General features: G+C 43.3%; 1 protein-coding gene across 1 annotated transcript in view; it reads right to left on the minus strand.

The window, feature by feature from the left end:
- The window catches only part of SAP30BP (SAP30 binding protein), a 29,799-nt gene extending 5,384 nt beyond the window's left edge, over window positions 1–24,415 (minus strand). Inside the window, exons 1-4 of the mRNA XM_009879909.1 lie at window positions 24,278–24,415; window positions 21,120–21,167; window positions 7,574–7,616; window positions 1,268–1,356 (exon numbers count right to left, since the gene is read on the minus strand). Coding sequence (XP_009878211.1) covers window positions 1,268–1,356; window positions 7,574–7,616; window positions 21,120–21,167; window positions 24,278–24,415 — 318 coding nt within the window. The remainder of the gene's footprint in view (window positions 1–1,267; window positions 1,357–7,573; window positions 7,617–21,119; window positions 21,168–24,277) is intronic.
- Window positions 24,416–24,472: the final 57 nt, after the last annotated feature.

Below are 24,472 nucleotides of genomic sequence, written 5' to 3' on the forward strand. Positions count from 1 at the left end.
ACACATATCGCGAGGCTTGAAGGAACAACTGCAAGAAGGTGAATTTGGGGAGTAGAAAAGATTGAATGGGTGTTCCCTTTTGTCCCCTCTCTCTGTAGGGAGCACTCTGGTTCACAAAGCCCACAGATGGGGAACTACTCAGTCAACTTTATAATAAGAAATACTCCCTTTGCCAGAGTTCAAGATACAGTTTTTTAGAGGAAGAATCTGACAAAAGGAAAGAGCAAATCAACAGTGAAAAGCCTAGAACATTTTGCATCTCTGAAAAACAATCCCATCTCCTTGCTCAAAGTGTTCTAAGATGTGGTTTGACCTGCTAACAGAGGACAAGTTTTCCTTTGATTTAACATAGTAAACTGTTGTCTAAGGGGAAGAAAATCTGCTTTATTCTGTCTACTCTCTCAAGCTCTGTGCATTCCTCAGATCTAACGCACTCTAATTCATTGATGTCAGAACAGTAAAATCCTCCTGCAGCACGCGAGGAGGAACGGGTGTGCCCAGGTACACTCTGCGGAGAAGAAGAAAGTGTGATTGTGATGGCGAGTCATTCTGAGTCACCGCTGCACATTAGTAGCTTACTTTATAGAGCATTCCAGAAGTGATTCTTTACTTGTATTTCTACAGGGCAGATATCTGCAGTTAAAACTCAAACGGGTGGTAGGAAACAGCAGCCCCTGCTCTTTCATTTGCCCTCCATCAGGAGGAGGAGAACAGAGCAGAAGGTTATTGCAAAGTTGGTTACTGAGATTATTTGGGTGTGCACCAGAGAAAACATGCATTTGTTTTCTTTAGCTGCCTCTAAGTTACTAGCCTTCCCTCTAAATGTTTATCATCTAGAGATATGTAGGTGGAAAAGGAATCCAGTCAATGCTGCCTCAAATATTCCAGTTAGGGGATTCTTGGGCCCGTATAGAAAAACAATGATTTGTTCTTTCCTCCAGAGCTGAATTTGCTGAGGTAAGAGGATAGCAGTCTTCACAGTAAACATTGCTTCTGTGTTGCTGGTGGGATCAAGAGCCATTTTAAAGCATAAATGACCCACAGAAACTGGAAAAGAGCTTTAAGCTACTTTGGATTCCTAAACTAGAATTGTTTTCAAGTCTAAAGCAGTAATACAATGCATTTATAAGTTCATTGTGGTAAAACCCCAGCTTTAAAGCTGCATTTTTGACTTGTGCAAAAATGCTGAGCAGAGTTCCCAAGTATCTCCCCCCTCTACTGAATTGCAAGCCTTTTAAAAAAAAAAATAAAGTAGACTTATACCAACCTGCAAGTGGTTAGAACATCTGCCAGGAGGCTCAGGAGGGATTTTGATCTCATCCGGAGACATGTTCCGCACTCTCTCTGAGAAAGAAGCTGTAGAGAGCAAACTGGGCATGAGTTCTGGCAACACTGAAGGGAATTTAAGCCATGCGAGTCATTAAACTTGTTTTATGTCCTTGCTAGTGCTACTTGAGAATCGATGGGTTGAATGCTGTCAACCAGTACTCGCGGTGTTTTCAGAGTGCTGAGCAAGAAGCAACTAACCTAAAGGTTAGATGATTAGAGAGGGCTGCGATGTTTGCTTTATTAATATCTACCTTATGTGGTGTCTCTGTGTCACACCCGTGCTGAAAGCTTTATTTTCAGGGGTCTCTGTACCCCAGAATGGAAATATGAAAAGCTAAGCTACTTTCCACTCCAGCTGCAATTGTTGATAAGCTCCTCAAAGGCAAAGGACCTGCAGAGGAACAAAGGTCAGCTTGTGGAACGTATCTCTAAACCCCTGCACATATCAGGCTGAGCCACATACCGAGCCCTCCGCTACTCCAAATCTTCCATATGCACTTAAAAGTCCTGTTCTGAACAGCTCAGATAACCCAGAGTCTCTGACAAAACTTGTGCCAGGACACTCTCGGAGACAGAGTCAGACTGTGAATGTGGAGGATCAATCCGGAACAGCCTGGCTCATTGCCCTTTCAGGGGAGGTAATCACTTTGCGTCCTATTTATTTCCAGACCCACCTACATGAACCAAAATGGTTCAAGAAGGTAACAACCCTCCCCAAGGCTGTTGGGAGTCAGCCACAAGAAATTACATTTCATCCTTAAGTTAACATCTCCTTAGCAGGGACTTTTACCTTTGCTTACAGAGTAAGACTATTGCTAGAAAGAACAATTCGTTCTGCGGGACTGAGAACAGACCGGTACAGATTGCCGGATTTCTATAGCTGTTTGTGTTGGGATATACTATTAGAGTACCTGGCTGCCCTGTAAAGATTAGTTTACTGAGTTATCAGCAAAAGAAACTGCCATGTTTCCCCCTATTGCTTGCTACTTTCCCGCTATTATGGGAAACCCAGGCAGTTCTCTACCCAAGTCTTGGAGCAGAGATTTGTGCCACGTTTCAGCAGCTGGGATTGTTTTCAACCATAATTTGTACAGGGAACACATCCCAGAGTCATAGTCTGTAGTGGATAAAAGAGAGCTGACAGCAGCACAGAAGTCATATCAAGAAAGCTATTCATATTTACGGCTCCTCAATTGTATATTCTTCAGCAAAAGCTGCCTGAGCTGCAGTTCCAACATGCTCAAGTTCAGCTCCTTTGACTAAAGCCCAGAAGGGCCCAAAGGACAGACACTGGTATTTGAACTCATCGTGCTCTCCTGCCTTCCAGCACAGAGCCTCAGACAGCTGAGGGTACAGATAATCAACACTACACATGTTCAGTGCTACTACAGTTTCCATTTCTTTTGTAAAAATGTAAAGCACTAAGGACAATATCCTTTGGAGATGCAAAGCTGGCAGGAGAGCGCTCATTCTGTTTGATCAAGATGTTGCTGAGGGTTAAATTCTTCAGCAGTTGTTAGGAATGAACAAAAAGTGTCCTTTGGCATTTACTAAGAGGGTGCCTCTATGGAAGAAGGAAAGCTTGCCAGAGCCCCTGCAGAAAGGCAGGCAAACTGGAGCTCCCTGACAACAAGGCAGACATTTGTTACAGGTTACAGCTGCTGGTGGGATGGGGAAGCCTCTAGTCTAATTAGACTTCCAGGAACCCAGAGAGACAGTAGCAAATAGAGAGAAGCGTTCATAACAGAAGGCACACTAGGCTTGCCGGAAAAGGTAGAAAGCTGATTAATGGCTTAAAAGATTCACAGCATCAGCAGAAACATTAAGAAAGAAAAAAGGCCATCAAATCCAGATGTCATAAGGCAAAGAAAGGACCTAAAAACACCAACCAACCAAAAAAAAAATAATCAAGCCTAGCTCCAAGATAGACATCCCATAGGCTCCTTATCTTTGCAGATGATCAGAAGAGCCACAGAGAAACAAAACATTTATGGGAAGGGGAATTGTGGGTTTATATAAACTCAGGAACTATGGGAAAGAACACTCTCTAGCATCAAAGTCAAAGTCGTAAGAGTATGTTCAGCCATCAATTCAAAGTTCCTTTGAAACAGAAATAACACTGGAGGAGGAACAAGAGCTCCCAATGACACAATATATTTTGACCCATGACCTTTCAGATTTTGGTGCTCTTTTGTTTGAGCCATGTGAAAACAATCATTTATCAACATTATACTGATGGGGGAAGGCGTCTCTTCATGCCTTACAAGGAACTGGAACCAAGACATCTTTCTCTCCTGCAATCCCACCATAGCCGTACGCAGCTGCAAACCGAGTCAGCAGTGAGCCTACGTGCACTCCGCTCCACCACACAAGCCGAGCAGACAAATATTCATCGTTACTCAGTTATTTCATCACATCACAGTCAGACTGAGATGCCACATCATTAGGAAGAAAAGGATGAGTTTAACCCCTTCAGGCTTATTTTACGGTAAGGAGCGCAAATTATCCACGCCCTCGAGCAGTCCTCAAACTTCCTCCCCAAACAGATAGCAGAACAGCTGATGCCACAGCCCCTTCCCATCAGGTCTTTCCTTAGAGAAAGGGGCAGCTGGGATTACCATTCACGCTAATCCTGGAATCTGTACGTTATGGCCACAGGCTCCTGTATAAAAAAAAAGTTATGTTTTCAAAGTCCCAAGTGTAGCTTTCTTCTGCCTCTACAGTAGTAAGTGCAGATGGACAGCTAACAGCAAGGTGTGTCCTCACAGGATACATCCAACCGCTTTGTGCATCCTGTTATTTCTGCAAAGATCAAAGTTCTACTTTTACGTGAGTCATAGGTAATGACACTGGCTGCAGTCTCCAACAGGACCTGTGATTTGCTGGCCCCCAGCCCAGAGGATCTCCATGTGGGGACCTCAGGAAGTTAGCTGTTGGCACCATTAATCACTACGGGCACACCCTGATTCTGGCTCACAGTAAGTAAATATCTTCCCCTAATCAGATTCACAGTCCAGATAAAGAACTGAAGCCATACAGCAGATCCCAGGACTCAGGTCGGGGTTCAGGAAAGTAGGAGCCAATGCACTGCCAGGTCTGCAACCCAAAGCACCCTGCTGCTGATGGAAACTGGTGCGTAGTCTGCGCGTTCTCCTTCCGCAAGCTGACCTAAAAGTTACACATTTCATCAGCACAAGTAATAGGTGCTTGTAGCTTTCTGTGCAGCCAGCCCATGCATTGTGGCAAGGCAGAGACATTCAGCTGCTCCAGGGTCCTGCGTAGGAGGCAAAAGCACAGCCAACTATCAGAGTGCACCTAGCAAAGGTTCGGCATCTCAGTAGACAACAGAGGACATTTGATTGCCACATCTTGGCGAGGCAGATAATTAAATGGAAATGCTACATTTAATCCGCTTCAGTTTCAGATAGATGGGTTATTTAACCATATATGCAACAGTACACAGATGTACTGCATAGCAGGAGAGAGAGTGCCACAGTGCAAACGGTGCACTCAGCTCCTTCCAGAAGGAAATGGCTGCTCACAGTCCACGGGCTATGCTGGAGACATGGTGGGGGCACACAGGAGCTGTGTTTCCTACTGATGGGTACGCACTTTTCCCTAGTGCGGAGAAAACCAAAAGACTAGAGTAGACAGGACGAGAGAGCAGGCTGTACCTGGACAGATTGGGACGTGGATCATCTGAGGTCTGGTAAAGCATCTTGCCTCAGCGCTCTCAGTGAATAACACTGCTCCCCAGGTAGGATTAAGAACTCCGGTCCCTTTCAAGGTTCACTTGCATGCTGTGCATTAAGGAGCCACAAGGTAGTGCGGGCAGGACCAGGTGCCAGGTTGTCTATAAAGGTCACACTATGCAAAAAAATCAAGCAAAGCCGTGGAAAGGGTGATCAGAGGGGCACGGATTTCCCCTGGAGACACTCAAACCGGTGGTGCCTGGTCTCTAAAACCGCATTCTTTGGCACTCTAATCAAGTCTGCTTGGCATAAACCAGGGCGTGTGGGTTTCCGATTTCCTGGCACCAGAACAGCCAAATCAGAGGGAAGAACTGGAGGCAACAACATGCCAGTGAGTCACCCATCCATGGAAGGACACTAGCTCCCTTTCTGCTCTGTGGGCTGAGAAATGCAGAAAAAGACCTGCAACTCAGCCATATTTTCTGCTCTTATGAACACTGACTTTGTGCTCGGATATCCTAAGAGCTAGAGAGAACATTTCTTACAGTACAAAAGGTAAACAACCATGCTGCAAAGAACTTCAGGGCAAAAAAAGTGTATTCTAAAAGGATTACTTTGCAAAGCTGCAGGAAACAGCAAATGCAGAGTCCACCAGCACCGTGTACTCTTCAAAGTAAGTTTCACGTGTACTTCCTCCTCAACTACAGTGCAGTTACTGCTGCAAATCTCCCCTCCCATTCTCTGATTATGTGATCACTACTTCAGGACCATGCCCTTCCCAGCTGCTCATCCCTGCTGTTTTCCTTGTGTCAACTCTAGTGCTCACCTAGCATGCACTATGCAGATCAGGGAATGGATCCAGCTGAAAGTCTTGCAGAAGAGAAGGGGGGGGGGGGGGGGGGGGGGAAGAAAGGAAAAAAAAAAAAAGACCAGACCAGTGAAGGTGGATCTCAGCTGGCTCCAACGCCCAGATCAGCTCAAGGCACACAAACATTAGCATGACACTGGGGGAGTTTAAACAGAAACATTACTTTTGGCACGAGCCTACATTTATGCTGTACTTCAGCAACTACATAACCACGGACTTTTAATAAAGGTGATGCTGAACAACATAAGCTTATCTTCTGAGAAGGGCAGGCCCACAAGCTTTTAATGCAAAAAGCAGTTGTGGAAACCTGTTTAAGGGTGACTTCAACTTCCACATACTGACATTAGACAAAACTTTAGATGTTCAGATTGGAGAAGTTACTTGCTTTATGTCAGAAAATCCTGCACCCTTTTCCATTCAAGAATTCTAACTCTGGAAGTCAAAGTTACCAGGAAGGGAGTGGTTCTCATGTTACACCAACCATAAGGCTCTTGCAACAGTGCCTTTTCAACTAGATAAGATATGGTCTGATGCAAAAGACCTACCGAATCCAGCACGGCAAGTACGCTGAACTCTAATAACCTGGTTCTGCACAAAGCTCGCTTACACTTTGCTGTGTGTGCACTACTATTGGGAAAGGATATGAAAGATGTATTGCAAACCTTAATCCAGGTCTCAGACTCACCAACGCTGTCCACTCACGAGTGCGAGACACTGTACCAAGAGTGCTCTGTTCAGCTTTTAAGCCTGCATGCAGGTCTGGGCTATCAGGAGACAAATGAGATTCAATCTTCTAATCTCTCGTGGATGGGGCAGTCACTGGGGGAAAAAGATGACTACCAAAACTGTAACCTGAGCCTTATAGGACTACGCACTACATTGCTTTACAAGTGTAGAGCTTCACCCATATGTGAAGTAGACAGTAGAAGGGCTGTTAGCTTTCAGATATTCTTGTTTACTTTTCACCCTAAATGCTGTTCTCTCATCCTTTTTTCTAGTGTGTATTTTGAGGCAGATCAGTAGTTTGAAGATCTCTGTTGCGGTCTATGATGAGACTGGTTAAAGCAGTTTTACCCTCTGAAGGCTGAAAATTCAACATAACAGGTTAGCGCAAAGTCTGGACAGGCCAACTGAAAAGGACTTAAGTCCAAAATTTCTGAGTGATGGCTGTCATAGGAGTCGCAGCTTAGCATCTTAGTATTTACTGTCTTATGTGATGTTTATCACACTGTAGGCTTGAAATATCATGCTTGAGCCCTGTCAGGTAATGAAGCAATGCCTAAACTCATTATTTTTTTAATGATATTATTACATGCTACCACACAACTGTACTAGTAACCTCAGGAACAAAGGGTTAGTTCAAGATAGTCAGAGCTTCAACAGAAAATACACTTTCTGTACAGCTCCAGAGAGACCAAGCAGAGGATATTGTTTCCAGCTGATGACCCTGGACTTTCCAAGCATTTTTTCCAAATCTAATAGTGGTGCAATGAATGAGAGAGATGTCACAAAACTTCCAGTAACCATCAGAAAACATTCACTACACTATGTCAACACAGCAGCTATAAGTCGCTATGTGGATCATATTTAAGTGAGGCATTTTAGGTAAGTTTTTGAAGCCACAGTATCCATCATCATTCCTGGTTATACTGGCTCTCACAGAGGTGTCTGGACATTAACTTACCAACTAGCTCCTGAGGATCTCTTTTCTCCAGTTCAGAAAATTCCTGGGAGGAAGGGGGAAGAAACAGATTTTAGTCCAGGTATGATTCCACCTAAAAAGCTATACTGTCCATTTGTTTAGAAATTTACACATTATTTCCGAGACAAAAGAATACAAATTAAGAACAAAATGCAAGTTATTACATAATAGGGCAATGTTTGTACCATGGAAAGTCAAAGCCTAACAGGATGCTCTGTTTCTTTTCAGAGCTAGAGTCTAAATTTAATGAAAGAATTAAGACTTTGTTTCAACAACTCCTGGACTCTCAGCTCCTTTCGAATTCTGCAAAAACTGCTGTACTTCACGAAGGCTTTCCTCAAAACAGATCAGACCATAGATTCTTCATGTTTGGTGACTGGCCCATGGCACTGGCTGCGAGTCGATGTTTTAGAGCATAGCTAGCCAAAAACAAGCTGGATCCAGCCCACAGAAAACTACTTAAACCCTGGGAATTCCTACCACAGGCCCGTGCAACTCGCAGTCCTCTAAGCAGGGTCAGCATTCCCTGGAGTAACACGAAAACAGCTGAAATGCTCCCAGAGCCATCGACAGGGCACAGCAGCTTCAAAGCAGCATTCGTTCAGCCTCTCCGCAGACACCCCGGGCTCTGCAGGGTCCCAGGCTGCCGAGGTTTGCCAGAATTCCCTTCTGTAATTGTGCCATTCAGGGCTTTGGCTGATAAACCCTCTATGAACCAAACTGCCAGGGAGTGCGGTGGTGATGCAGATCCCATATTCCTGTTTTGGAAGAACGCTCCCACTGTCAAGTCTCCCTTGGATGCCCGTTTCCAGGAGCGTATACAGACAATCTGCTCTACCAGAGACTCAAGGGCAACCTCCACTGACTTGTAATGCTCGGTTTGGAGATCTTCTCAACACAGCTAATCCCTCCTTAGTTATAGTAATATAAATTAAGGCTGCTTCAGTTGCAAGAGCACAGCAGATGTTTGCACCAGAATCTGCTGAGCAGGTGGTGTTACGTAGGATAAGACACTCTTAAATATGCTTTTTACCATATTGAGACCAACATTCAAATATTTTGGTGCTTCTGAGAGATCCCAGGAGAGTCACAAGTGATACCAAGTTCAGCACAAATAACATTTCTGAAACAGTATCAGCTGTATCCCAACATTGCCCTCTCCCCCCTGCCTCCCTCCCAAAGACCTTTTGTGACTCACTGGACTGTGCGTCCAAAATTCCTCACTGCCTCCAAACACTGAAGCTATTCATTCAACCTGACACAGACATAATGCTGCCTCCTTGCTGCTTAGTTACCACCCTCTAAATCCCCTCCTCTACTCCATTTCCAATCAGGTGACAGATGCATAAGGTAAGGAGAAAGCAGCAAGGTCACCGAGCCAAATCTGGGAACAGGCTGTGCCAAATTCACTGTGAAAACCCACCAATTTCCAGAGAAGCCAAAGCCCTCTCTGGAAGAAGAAACCCAAATTCTTTGTGTGGCACTAACTGCTACAGGGCACTTTTTATAGCCATTCATGGAAAAAGAAAAGCACTGTTTCTCCCTAAGTACACTGGGATCACAAAAATACAAGGCTGAAGCTATTTTAGAAAAAAAAGAAGTACATGAAGGAACACGCATCTTCTCACTGGCCAGCTGGCGAGGCCCCGGGCCCCTTTGCGAGATGGACTGCAGTGTAACAGCTCCAGCCCCTCTAAGCTAATGCACTCGGTGTAGGGTATTAACACGTCTTCAGAAAGAACAGCACGGGCAGAAAAAAAAATTAACACAGAAGCATGACATTGTAAAGCAGAAAACTTACACAAAGAGAAGAAGCTCTCTTTGGCGAGAGCACTGGACAGGAACCCAGGCTGCGTTCTCCACAAACCTATGCAGCCACAGCGTTAACGCGGCGAGCCTCAACCACACTGACATGGCATTAAGAGGGTGAGCATCGGTTTGCCACCAGAGAAGCAGGGGCAATTCTGTGGTAACTAACAGATTGCGAGGACAAATTCAGATTAGCATGCAAATGTTGCATGCGGGCTGAAGTTCACAGAGCTACAGATAGAAGGGAAACATACGTCCAGGCAGCATAGAGTGACTCATTAGGCAGTAAACACACAAGGTCAGAAGGCTGCTTCATTCCCTTTAGGGGGAGAACTTGCTAGATATGTAATTAAAAGTATTTCTCACCTTGGTTTGAGACAACAAGCAAATGTTGGTTGAGGTGAAAGGAGGGAGTTGCTTTTGTTCCAACCTCGACTGAATTACATCCTGCACTCTTACCTTCTTAAAGTTTTGTTGTAAGTGGACTGAGAGGGAAGAGGAAGAGACAGGCTACATCCCTGAGCACCTCTTGATCCTTCCTCTTACCCAGCACTGTGTTTATTATTCCATTATCCCTCCCATCTTCTGCCCACTTGTTCTTTCACCATCCGAGAACACAAAGGCAAAAGAAAAAAATACCCCAAACGACCGATATTGCCAAGCAGGCACTTAAGCAACCGAACTAATATTCTGAGAGAGAATCTGATGGCCAAATCCTCTCCTGTCATGTACCTTACATTAGGCAAGTATCTCTAAAACATCAGATGCATTAAATAGTATGTTTTATGAATTTCCAGAACCATCAGCGAGTTTGCTTTCACCAGAAGTAAGGTTGTTCCTCAGTTTGTATCCTTCAGTCCTAGAGGTACAGCACAAGTCTGCCCCGTTTGTAGCAGGCTAAATAAAGCCAGTCCTATCAGGCTGCCGCCGTGTATTTACCTGGCCTGATCGCCCACACCCATTTCATCACAGCCGCTCTATCAAGTCTAGTCTCCACATCCTCAGGCCACAGCCAAGACATCAGAAACCCCAGAGCTACACCAAGCGAAAGAAAACAAGTTCACTAATATATTATAGCCACACCTCACTGCCCAGAGGATATGAATTCTGCTTACTGATGAATTACTGCGTACCTACACCCACAACTCCATCATTAACAAGCTGAAGACATCAACACAGCTTTTCATTAAGTCAGACTACTTCCAAGCCTCTTAAATGCCTTCAGAAAACAAAAGGATGACCAACTCCTCCTATGGTGCTTGTTCACATTTGCTCAGTTTACCGTCTAACACTATGGCAAGGCAAGTATCAACAACTTGACCAAAGACGTGTAGTTTGGCAGATGAGAGACATAAGAAGTCTTGTTCAAGCCTCTGACTATCTACTGAAGATCCAGAAATTACGGACAGTCTAAAAACCTTCGGTCGAGTAATCATCCAACAAGAGCTGTCCTACACTCCCTCAGGCTAATTTAAGTCTGAGACATACGTTGAATACAATAAAGTGACTAGAAAAGACAGCATTTAAAGAGGAAAAAAAAACAAAACCCACCATATTTTCTGCAGATCGCATCCAATATAAAGTTGAATGAGATCGAGAATCACTGAGTAATGAGGTACAATAAATACTGCATGGTTGCTGTCTTTTCATTGTGACATGGAATAAATATTTACACAAGGACAAGAGATTTCTAAAGGAATTCAAATACATTTAATCAATGGAAAATTTGGAAGATAACCAAATTTTAAGCAGAGAATTTACCAAAATCCATTCAGGGCAAGGTGATCTTTTTGTAGATTACTACATCATCAATACCCACTGCACTACGTATCATCTCATGCGAAGAGCATAAAATCAAGCCAAAGAGTGGTTCCAAGCAGAGGGGATTTTATGTCAAATCTCTCTATCAAAGTAAATATACAAAAGCTATTAGAGCCTTTAAGCACTCCAGAGCTACAGGCATCATTTCCATTTGGATCCTGGATCACCGAAAAACAACAAGGTTAAGACTTCACTAGTGGCACCTTCCAATACGGCACAGTTTTCACAAGCCCGATCTCTGAAAGGCGGTGCAGAAGCATCTCTGAATTTACTTTTGCAGGCAGTCTCTTGCTACTTGCCCAGCCAGCCCCGACACAGTAGTTGTGCTGAAAATTCTCTCTACCCTCATGGAAATACAAAACTTGGGGGGAAAAGAAAAGCGTCCCATGATCATTCTTTTTCTCTAATTATTTTATCCCATCTAGTATTACACAATGGCCTCTAAGAATGGCTACATTGAGTTAAAAAACAAACAAAAAACAGTACTATAATTTATTCCTCCCGCACTCAGCAAGTTGATTTTCTGGCTGCTATCTACTTCGCAGCTTAGGGCTGACAAGATAATGTTCAGGGGCCTAAAGCCAGAGGGCCTTGCTCCAACAGACCCACTGAAAGGAGTCAAGGGATGCCGTGGTGGTTCAGAGCCAAGTTGGAAGAGGACTGCTAAAGACAAGACAAGCAGGAGGCAGACTCCTTTCCCCTGATCCGGAGACCAGCAAAGGGCAGCCTCTGAAGAGTGCAAACTGCTATGGGCAAAGATAAAGTATTAAAAAAACCAACAAGGACAAAAAAAAAATTACATCTAGCCATACCACTAACAAGTCACAATTTCTGTGCTTCTAAGAGCAATTCTGCCCACCAGCTCACCGTTCTATTTCCTGTGTGTGTTCAGGAAAAGGTTTTCCATTTTTAATACTTCCCCAAGACAAATGCTTTCTTCAAGCCCTCGGCAAGACAACGCTGGCTGCACGAGCTGATATGAACCCAGCTTAATGCTTCAGTTTTCATGTAGCATAATCAGTTAAAGAGGAGCAAGCTGGAAGGGGTGTGTGTATACACGCATGAGGAAAGCGCTGCATTTTGGCTTAACATTTCACCTTTCTGAGGTGAAATATAGACCATCTTTTCAGTGGTAGAGTGTTTCCATTCAGTTACATAAAAATCAGTCCCTGCTCAGGTTTCATGGAAAATAAAAACAACCAAACACAATCCTTGCAGTGTGGAACAGAGATTAAAGGAAGGAAGCAAAAACAATATGAATCTGAGACTGATGAATTCAAGTTTGGAAAGGGTCGCCCAGAACAGCTTGTTTAATGGAAAGAATGGACTGACTAACAACAATGCTTGCTAAATCCTTCCTGAAACAAGATCCATAAATCCAGTACAAAGCTCACATCAAACATAACTGTCACCATTCACTGTCACCAAAAGGTACAAATTCAAACATCAATTTCTCGTGGAAGCAGTTGCATATGTTAGCACAGGTGTACTTCAACTTGTTGAACAGGGAGGCAGAAGAGATACAAAACCAGAAACTGATTGCTTTAAATAAGATGCAAATTATAAGAAGTGGAGAAATTGATGCCAGATTTGCCACCGCTCAACTGCATTCCCAGACTTACAGCCAACTTAGCCCTACAGCTTCATTTTTCCACTGGCTTCCAGATTTTTATTTTTTTTTTTTTCTTTCATCAGAGAATGCTCTTGCACTGGAGAATTTCTGCTCTCCCCCATTTCACCTGACTGCTTGCACATAAAGAAATTTAACACCAATTTAAACTGACAGCCAGAAAATGTATAGACCAGTCACACTGTTGTCATGCTAGTGAATTAGTTTGAAGATATAAATGCAGAGATTTTTTCAGTGCGGTCCTACTAGCAGCCAGTGGACCTGCTGCTGCAGGAGTTGTTACAGTGGATTTCTCTCACCTGAGCAAGTGTCAGCAACAAGTTTTTGTAATTTTTCCTCCTGTCTACAATTCAGGCTATCTCCTGTAGTCCTAACGTATCAACAGCCTCATTTGGCAGAGTATGATGGAGAGAAACTCTCTAACTCAGCATAAACTGTTAGAAGGGTTATCTAAGCTGATGGTGAAGATGGGCTTGCCAGAGGGAGCAGGTAAAATGTTTATATGCAGGCAGCAAAAGAAAAACCTCTCCAAACCCTACATAGAGTTTTTTCCCCTGCCTTTTTTTGCTTTTTTGTCTTGTTGTGAAGAAGGAACATGCTAGCAATTACATTCTTGCTTTTCCACAAACATCAGAAGTGCTTATGGGAACAGAACACCAGAAATTTCTCATTTAATATTAAAACTGGATGACAAAACCCATTTCATTTCTTGCTCACCAGATCTGCCTGATGTTGGTGTGCCACCGGGCTGAGGGCAGCAACCAGAGTGCGTGTCAAGCGTATTCGGAGCCTGGAGAAGAGAAAGCAAGGGAACAGTGCTTTTATTCCTCCACCCCCTCCTTTTTTTTCTTGTATTGTGAGAGAGGAGAATCCCAAGAGAAAGCTTGAAACAAGCCCATTTCCTACAGCTATATCCTGTTTGCCAGCTCCGATACATAGCTCCAGGCAAAGTGCCCAGTACAGTATAAGAAATTTAACTAAGAAAAAACTGTAGGGACCATCATCTAGATACTAAGAGAAGCCCAGCAGCTCAGAAATAAACCACCTATAGGAAAAAAAATGATACATCCAACCTTCAGCGACACTTACGTACAGTCTGTACAAACTGACCTATTTTGAGATACTATTGTCAGAGACAAAAAGGGACGGAAGAACAAGTCAGGAAAGAGTCAACTCCTGAGACATTCCTTAAGCATCTTATCAAAACAAAAGAACATGTGTAGCTGACACTGCCTTTTACTTTTTAAGCTAAATTATGTCTAAAAATCTACCTTCACTTCATTTCAATTTCATTGAAAAAACACCGAAAAACCCCAACCAAGATCTAGCAAAACATTTCGGTGAGAAAATGCTTTAGAAAGGAAGCATTCATAGCATAAAAGCCTTTAAATAGCTTCTTGGAAACCTGATTCTGTTCATCCGACATATGCCATCTCAGTATTTGACAAAGATTATTGTTAGAAGTAATTTCCAGTCAAGGAACCGTGTGCCAGAACTCTCGCTTTCCAAGAGGAGGTACAGTTAATAACATCTGCCTTATGACAGCACCCTGGTCCCAAAGCTACCCGCTTCTGTTGGCGGCCTCCTCTCCTCCGATGCTAGAGGATCTCCAGGTGTAACATTTGCAGATCACCCCGTGCACAGGCTTTACAAGACCACAGAGTACGGCCTTTCCACAGCACAGACATCAGCCAGGGCACAGTGGTGTAAAGGTGCTAAAGAGCCCCCATGGAAGATTGCGCAGCCCGTGGGAGCACAGCAGCAGTTAAGAGCTGCTACGCTTCGAGGGCAGCCAGCACACAGCTCCCAGCACTCTCCACCTGAAGCCACCGTGGTCTGCAGAGACGTGCCTTGCTCTGCAGAGCCCATAAAGTCTGCTTTCAAGTCACTTTTGCTTCCTACAGTGAAACAGGAATTCAGAGGCAAAAGATCAGCACCAAATGACAAGGCTTGAGGTGTCAAGCTACTTTGATGATTTTATTATTTTTTTTTTTAACAGGTTGTTCCAGTGCATAATCAAGTAGAAGGTGAAGCCGGGCTGCAAGAAGTCTTAATCTCACAGCAACAAAGGAAAAGCTCAGGAGAGCTGACAAACTTAACTTCTTGCAGAAGCTTTCTTCCCTAGTACATAGGACTAAAAATTCTTCTTCATGATTTGGAGTAGAGGCAGGGTGTAAAAGCAAGTATCATCACTGGGATATGTGCTGCTCCATGAATGGATCCCATGGAGTTTTTGCAGATTTTGGTCCTTCTGTACCCAGAACAGGGAAGCTGGAAGAAGCTATTTTCAGATATTTGTTGGTATTTGAGGCAATCCTCCATCTGTGCTGACTCTTCAGACTCTCACTCTGACACGCACCAACATGCAAATTCAGAACAGCCTATTTCAGTACAGCAGACAGAAATAATTGCAACAACAGAACTGGACTTGAAGAACTTAGACCTTTATCAGGTGAAATATGCAAGGGGAAGCAGCTCCAGAAAGGACTTTTCTTCAAGTTTAAAGACAAACAGAAAAAGCCTGGCTCTTCTTTGGAGAAAGGCAAGCCACACCTGTGTCAATAATCTGTGGTATTTAATACTGCAGGGAGTGAAGAGTCTGCCACAGCATGTATGCCTGGCGGGGAGGAAGGAACAAGCATGTCTGTGGACATGTCTCATCTTCCAAACAGCTCAAGAGCTGGATTGAAGCCAGCAGCTCTCAAGTAGGTAAGCCAGCTTCAGAGCCCAACAACGCTGTGATCTATCTCCCTCTCAGGCAGACGGAGCTGGAGACACAGAAGTACGTGGGGTAAGGGGCAACATAATCAAAGATGCTGAATGCTATTTTGTTTCCTGCATGCAAAACTGTTTAACCGCTGCTAATATTCTCCGGCAATAACTACGGTCAACCACCCAGTTAAAAAATGGGAACCAGGTGTCAGCTGTTTTAATGTTTGAGCACTCACTGTGACAGTGCAGAGGACAGCATTGAAGCAGAGTTAACTCTACTCCCCCTAAAGGCTCATGTAGTGCTGACTGCTAAACTGCCAAACTCTCTGGTTCCCTCAACAGAGCAGTAGAAAACAGTGTGCCAAACCTAAAATGAGGGAAGAATATGCAGATTTGGGAGCGCAGACAGCATTTCACCCAATTATATTAAAAGGAAGCTAGAATACAGGATAAGACTGATCCGAGACTGCAGTGCTTATCACTGGCCCCTTCAGGCTGTGCTCATAGGCAAAGGAACGGGTGGGAAACCAACCGCTGGAGACCTAACCTTAACCCTAGCCCAGAAATTGCACGGTTCATGCTTTGAAAGTGTTTACAAAAAGGTACGCAGCACAGCCATGCATAACACAAGACCATTTTAAAAATGCAGCTGCTCTTTTGCCAGTTCTGCCCATCAGAAGCCAATGCTAACCCAGCCAACATCAAAAAGTGGGGAGGGGCAGAAAAAAAAGAATGCAATGAAGTTTTTTTTTTTCTACTTCTGATAAGACATTGGGAGTGCCTTTCTACAACACACTTACAAACCAGTTATATCCTACCGCCGCAAGAAGACAAATACACAGCCACTTCAGCCATCGGAGAGTGCAGTTTTGGAGTGGAACAGCAGTTTTAATACATGTTCTTCAGTTATATGACCTTTAACATATTCTAAGTAGCATTTTTAAGACTACCTCTCAAGAACTGAAAGCATCAAGGGCTGGTATTTGCTAAGCAACCTTCATGATTTGCCACCACCAAAGTAAAAGATTCAAATTATTTTCTAAAGCTTACTAATGCCAGCTCCTTTTATACAGCTTGCTGTGGAATACCTAAATGGAACAGCAATGCTTTAATGATACAGCTTTTCCCAAACACGCTTTTTCCCCTTCTTCAGAGCAAAACAGTTGTACTTGAGGTGAAAGTTACAGATTAGGTCCAGACATCTTTTGAGAATCTGTCTTGATGAATGTATCTTGAATTCAGAAGAATTAATATGCCTTATCAAAACAAGAGTTAATTACAGGGATTACGTTACTGCACGCACCCTCATTTACTGGTTCTTAGTACTTACCACTTTTACTTTAAATCAAGATAATTTTGGCATTTAAACAAACAGGTTAATGGGCAGGCAAGATAAAAAAACATTGCAATCAAAAGCCTCTATCTAAAGTATTAGTACACACCTATGCATCATAACACAGTAAAATTACTTTACAGGTATGCCGGATCAATAAAAGCTAAACATAATAAAGAGTTGATGATTATCAAGAGGTGGTACTTAGACATGCTCAGGAACACAGTATTCCTCTGAAAGTTTGACACCCTTCTGCTAGATCCCAGTTTGTCTGCCTTGCCATACAACACCACAAGGATGCAGAGGGGACCCTTAAAACAAAACAAGAAAAGGAGAAGTAGCCACCTGCATTGAAAAACTCTTACCACGTGTCAGGCTTTCACTTGCCAAGGGAGTGGCAATATTTATCAGCATTCCCAGACTGGCTAGTCCTGACACCACAATCAAGGCTCAAGAGTTAATGATTTCCCACTGTGAAAACTCCGGTAAGCCAAGCTGCAGGGCTGGGCTCTGTCCTTGATCAGTGCTTGCAACCTGTTATTTATCCAGCCCTACAATGTGAAGTATTGAACCCCTCAGGTAAGACTTGGAGCACAAGGTCAATATTTCATTGAAGGTTCACTTTCCTTCTTCCTGCAGGGCCGGTCCATTTAGTGAGCTCTGAAGGCTTGTATCTTGTTACTGCATCAAGGCTGTAACCATAGCCAGCTGCTGGCAAGAGCCCAAGCAACTTGCACTCACTGAACAGCCCGTTAACCCTCCTCATTCCAAACCAATGCCACCAGAACACCGAATTTCACACCCATTTCCACAGCGTCCTTTGTTTTGTACCCACTGCTCCACCATCTGAGGAAAAGACAAAGAACCTATTCAGGCTGTGGGTTTCCATCTTTAACACTATGTCTTTGCCAACAGCTTCTGTTGACCATTTCTTTTCCCTTCTAAGCAGAAGGTGTTGTTTCTGAAGTGCTTACGACAGGACAGTTGCTTGTTTACAATTGGTGACTGCTCACTTAAAACCAGGGACCCCTGAAGTGATTTTGGTCACTAACAAGTATGTCCTGGTCCAGAGTCTGAGCACATACTGAGTGAAATTGGGAAAAGCAATTATTTTTACCTAGATTTGAATCTCCCATTTTCCACGAGTCCCTGAAGCACTTCAAAACACAGTTAAAGGATGCAAGGTATCTGACTTTGCTACTTAAAGAGGAGGATTCCGCTTTCTGCTGCAAGCACACAGTGTTTGGGACTGGTTCACAGATGCTCAGTAACAGAGAATCCTATGGGCCAGAAGTCTGCCCTGGAAGAATGCTTTCAGATGATTGATCAAGATCAAGAAGGGTATACTCCCTGCAATCAAGACAAAAACCTGAGACAAATATAAACACCATAGGGTGGGGTAGGAAAACATCTCCCCATTGGGGCTATTTGGGGCAGGCTCCAAATTCCACTTTCCCCACTGTCACTTTACCAGACATTTTTTACATCATTCCCCACTTTCGGTCTCCTCAGTCTATACCCGCAACTGACACCAACTGAACCTTCTGGTTTGCATCTGGGCTGGTGCAGAATGAGGCCAAATCACTGGACGCACCAGCAGCAAGGGAACTCCTTCTCCACACGCAGCCTGGCTCAAGTGTCCTGGTCAATTATTCAAGACATAATCTCAAAGTAGTTCATTCACCATATGTACACAGAGGCAAACACTAAAAAAATGCTGAATGTATATTCAGGACTACGATTAACCAATGAATTGCAATGTTTTTATCTCGTTCATGCATTTTAAAGGATTTACCTTCTGCGTACAGTCAGACTCAGACCCTGGAAAAACCCTAGACATAAAGAGCCCATGATACCGCTTTAAAGATGTTTCCAGGTCTGTGATGTCTTACAATGAAATTGATCGAGCAAGAATAACTACAGCACTCAGCTGGGACAAAGCAAAGTAAAATTATCCAAAGTGCCGCACTTTGGACTTACAGTAATTACAACTCTTACTAGTTGACTGTCATAGATATCGAAAGCTCAAAGCAGTGAGGAAGAACAAGGAGAACACTGCCACTTGGTGGAAAAGGGGGATAGGAAACATTTGCAACTGCTCCAAGTAAAACTACTTTTACAATGATGCTCGATCTCCATCCAGCCTGAGTGAAATTCTTAACAGCATGGCTAGAGCAACTCCATCAGTGCCCCACAGAATGCCGTACAGCAGCGTGCCTGCCCTGTTACCTGCACAGCACTGGGCTGCTTTGCAGTATGCCGTGTAGCAAATGTGTGCTTCTACCTCTACCCTAGGTGCCAGCATTCAAAAAAAACCCCAAAAGGCTTGAGAAGGTTGTTCCCTTTTTTACTTATATATGAAGACATCTATTAAGGATGACATGGAAGTCTGAAATTGCTGGTTCAGATTTGCCTCCCTGCTATTCTTCAACTCCTCACCTTTCATGCCATGCGAGGATAGCAGGAATTAAAACAAAACAAACAAAAAAGGTAAAATGTAAAGTTTAACACTTTAATTTACATTTTCTGTTCTTGCAGAGTTCCTACTGCAGAGCATATCCAAGATACCAAATGCTTTTAATACATTCAGTGTTTGTTCCCCACTGAAGCTGAAACACCGCTCTGGGCCACACATAGCTCTTCTTCAGAAGGGCAAAATGCACCGAGACAGTAGCGCACAGAACTCACTGAAATCAGGAGGCTTTTTAAACAAGCCAATGTGAAACATCAGCAACATATTAAAGCAGTAGCCACACATTTCAGTAGTAACACCTCTGTAATGCATCATTTCTTAGACAAGAGCTACTACAGTCCAATTTTGTTCTTTCTCTCTTTGCCAGATCTTTCCTCCATTGCCCTGAAGTCCTAGAGCCCTTTTAGTGGAGGCAGAAATTCATACAATTGCAAGAGGGCCCTACAACAGAGGTTGTGGTGATGTACACCAATTTTCTCTTTTAAGGAAAACCCATCTATTCTTCTTTCACAGTACACATTTGAATCCAGCAGTTTTTACAGAAACATCTTGTCAGCATGCTTACCAGCCACAACGGCAAAAATTTAGAAGTAGAAAAAGGACAGAAGGGAGAGATTACCTTTTCCTACCTTCCAAAAAAAAAGATAATTTATTTTTCTTGCAACTAGGAAAGGAGACAATAGATTCCATCCCCACCTACCTGTATGCCAAAGGCATTAAAGATATTTCACACACTGATGCAAGAGACTTTACCAGCTGCAGTACAGCTGCCAAGATTTTCAACACTCTATCACTATCAACTCATAAAAATATTGTAAAAACTAGAAGAAGGTGCTGCTATAAAACTAATTTAAAAGCAGAATAGCTAAACACATTCATCTGCCTTCATCTTGTCCTGTCAAAGTCCTATGCCAATTCAAATGCTCTACATAATTTCAGTTTGCAGCACAGTCCTCTGGTTTCTTTAGCAGAGCTTAGAGACTGTCCGCATCCTTGAGGAAGCTGCCGGATAAAATAAGGGCCTTTGCAATTGTCATTCACTTGGTATCCCACAAGACTGCTTATATTGCATGGGGGATAGCATAAAAATTTGAGCACAGTTCCCAAATGGATTTGGTCTTTTGTCTGCCTACCAGCTTTTAGCCTGATGTATGTTCCTACGTGCTGTTAAACAGCTGTTGTTCAGCAGAAACAAGATGTAATTCCAAGACAAAGATGACTTCAACTATTTAGGATAGCTATCATCTGGGGATCTTATTTCACTTTTTACATTTTAAATACAACTTTTACAAACTGCTTCATTCAGAAGGACAGAAAAAGCTGGAGACAACTGAATCGATTTTGACACACTTCATGACCTCTAGGAGCATAAGATCATTTATTCAAGTTGTTCTAAACGAAGAAAGTATTTCAACTAACACTGGTCATACGAGAATTCTGTACTGAATACTACAGTCCCAGATCACTGCAAAATAGGTGAGATGCTGTCAGAAAACCTACCTCAGACCTAATGCACAAGAGGACTAAATTCACAAATGCAGATCTTGATCGTCACTCAGCCCGTAGCCTAACTGGTTAACTACCTTTGGCAGAAGCCAGAACTAAAGTCAAAAAAACACATTACAGCTACAAAAAGGAAAGTATGAAACTAGCTAGGGAAGGTCACAAACGAACACCAAGCCATGCTGTTAAGACTCATTCCTCTTGTACTGAACTTCCCCCCCCACCGCCATACCACACTTTCAAATACCTTTAGGTCACCAGCCTCAGGTTTTTCAGTCTCTGAATCGTCATCTTCCTACAAGACAAGAATTTACAGGATTAAGCTTAAAGAGCAGGCTTGGCAAGTAACTGCACTTACAGCAAAGGGCTCGCATTCAGCAGCCCGGCAGTAGTGCAAGACCCTTTCCACAGAAGGTGCTCTTGTCCCACCCACTCATAACCAGAAAACAAGACCTACAGTCAAGGAAAGAAGTGTTTGTTTGGCTTTGGGTTGGGTTTGTTTTTGGTTTGGGTTTTTTTGGGGGTTTTTTTTAGGCAAAAGCACCACTCAGTAGCAGACGTCCCCCGCAAAACTCATGCAGCTCCCGAGTGCTCAGATTTAGACTATAAGAAGCAACAGAACTGGGGAAAAAAGCATTTGTCATTTGATAATTCTGTCTCTTCCAGTTGGCAGGTGGGCTTTTTGCACTTGCCCCTGTTTAGCAGTACTCACAGAAAAAGCAGCATTTGCAAGACCTATTATGCTCCCAAGCATACATCAGCAACATACAGAGGACACAGAGCTGGCCTGCCATCCACACATGCAGGTTTGGTGAGGGTCTGGCCTAGCACCAAGTTCCAAGGATCCGGTGATGCCAGCAGACACCGCATCTTTATTTGTGTAGTGCTCTTGTCATCTCTGCAGATAACGTGAATTTGCACAGAAGGGAACCACTGACAAATTTCACTGTTTTAGGTAACAGACTCCATTCGGTTCTTACTTCTACCCAGAAATAAACCAAAGAAATGGGCAAATTTCTGCCCCGTGAGAACTTAAAATACTGAACTCAGCCTCATGTAAAACTCTACACCACGTGAGAAGTAAGCTCTAGCTTTGGTCCTGATAGGTAAGTCTGCTGTTCCACTGCCCTACGGGCTACTTCACTGGAATCCTAGAGTCACCTATGTTTCCACACATAAATACGTACTCTGGGTTCAAAACAAGTCTGAGGAGCAGAAAACATTTTTCATGCTCACACAACTCAGCAGAATGTTTTTTTCCTCCAAACTTCGCCACAAATTTCAACTTTGGTCGCAAAAAAAGAACTTGGTGTTTCGGCTTCAAAAAGAAAAACAAAAAAGTGACATGATTACATGCAACTGAAAGGAAGAGTTTACAACAAAATGCCCACCTCAGAGTATTAGCGCACAAGCAAGTTCTGGCAAGGCAAGCTAGAGATTGACCACAATAGTGTCAGTAAGTTTTAATCACCTGAATTAACATGCCTATCCCATAGAAGTAAGACCTCAAACTCCTTCACTTCAGCTACTCTCCACCTTACCCTTCATAAAGATATACATATGCCAATAATTGAGCCTTAACTGTCAAAGTTTAATAACAGTAAGCTTTTAACTAGGAAAGAACCATACTACCAAGTAACTGTGTGTTTATCACAAATGAGATTCCTCTCCCCTCTACAGTCCCACCTATATTATAAAGATAGAAGTAACTTTCAACAAAGCAACAATGGATTGAATCATTCATGTTATAGACAGGTAACTGAAACAGCTCCCAAAACCTCCTAACCTAGCAGGGGATATCACGGAAACAACATCAACAAACAAAGAAGAACTACTGAGAACCGCCTTTGAAAAAAACTGAGGCTTTTCAGCCACTTTTAAGGTAGATAACATAAACACAGAGTTGTTTAGATAAAAGCCCAGGACAACCTGAGTCCAACTCGGACTGCTTTTTAAAAACAACTCAACCAATATACGCTACTAGAACCAGCAATATCAAAGAAGCTCTCAATTGTGGTCAAAGAAAATGCAAAAAAGCACTGCTCTCCTGCAACAAGACTGGAGAGAAGGCACCCTGTGTAACATGTGTACATCTGTAACCACAAATATATGCAAGATCTACTGGCTAGCACCAGAGTGACTTTATCGATTGCCATTACTTGAACAGCAACTTGCACCTCCCAGATGATGGACAGCTGCAACCTGCACTGAAAATTGTGCATACTATAAAGGCTGCTCCGTTTACAAGCCTATTTGTCAATGCTAACTAAACACAGCTGACCCAGACAAGCATCTGGATCACACCTACCATTTTCTTTAGTTTAAAGAGATCTCATTGAAGGAGTATCTAGAAGTCTTGGATATAAAAAAAGAAGAATCACTAAAGTAGAGAAGAAGCTTCATTACTTTGCTAAGCCGGATGCCAGAGGCAGACCCTGAATGCTATTGCTTGCACCTTCTCCAGTTAGCAACAGAAAAAAACCCAAAAGTAAGAACAAAAGACTGACGAATTTCTTGTCAGCTACTTGGGAAAACAGATGGCAGAAACAGCGAGTGTCTCATAGAGACTGATCTAATGCACACAAAGTAGATTTCAATGAGGAAAAATTATAGTAACATAGCCCTGGGGTTTTTTTTGGCTACATGGTAGAGGAAAGCATAGAACAGGGACAAGATAACACATTCTTCATGTGGTGGCAAGCAAAAGGTTGATGAGAATGAAAGGAGACAAGAACCTTCCTCCCCCACACAACTTATTGCTTTGCTCCTATAGACACATAACAGAACTGTATATCCTTTTGTGTGTTATAGCTGCATTCACAGGTAGTGAGCTACGTGCCCTGTCTCACAGTCCATCAGTTACCTCAGTATTTAGGTGGTGTTATACACATGCCATGCACCTATGACAAGCAGAAGCTGTTCACGTCTACACAGGACGCTGTTACATCAAGGTAACCTGATGTTGTGCATGGGTTAAGTTACACATAAAAGAATATTCAGGACACCACAGAACTGTACTCTTTTTAATCCTCCAGCTGACCATGAAATAGTGTGTTGCTCTTACAAGGTTTTCATACCTGTCAACTACACTTAAACAATAGTTTTCATTTAGTGTGGCTGTTAACTTGTACCAGCCTTTTTCCCATAACAGAGTCAAACAGCATCAACACAGTTAGTAACAAGCAACAAGAGGTGCACCAAGCTGCTGATGGGTTTCAAGGCAAATGCTTTCTACATGAAAACAAAGCGAGTAGAAGTATTCGGAAAGTGCTGAAATCCACCCTAGGAGTCAGATATTCCGGGTTCCATCATGGGTTGCCACTCAGGGTTTTCTTTGGAGAGAGAAAAGCCTCTGCAACGCATGAAAGGGATCAGGTCAAGCTCTCGGGGCAAAGAAGTACTTACTGACTGCCTGCTGTTCTCGTCATCCTCTTCTTCATATCCATCCTCATCCCCATCCAAGCGGGTGAAGTCGTCATCTCCGTACCCAACCGAGACCAGGCCTCCTTTCTCTCCTAAAGAGGAAGGGAACAAGAAAACCATGAGGAAAGGGGAGGCGGCAATGAGCGGGGCCTTCCCCTCGCCGGCGAGGGGCCTCCC

The sequence above is a fragment of the Charadrius vociferus genome, unplaced genomic scaffold (genome assembly GCF_000708025.1).
Source record: "Charadrius vociferus isolate BGI_N301 unplaced genomic scaffold, ASM70802v2 scaffold260, whole genome shotgun sequence".
Classification (NCBI taxonomy): domain Eukaryota; kingdom Metazoa; phylum Chordata; class Aves; order Charadriiformes; family Charadriidae; genus Charadrius; species Charadrius vociferus.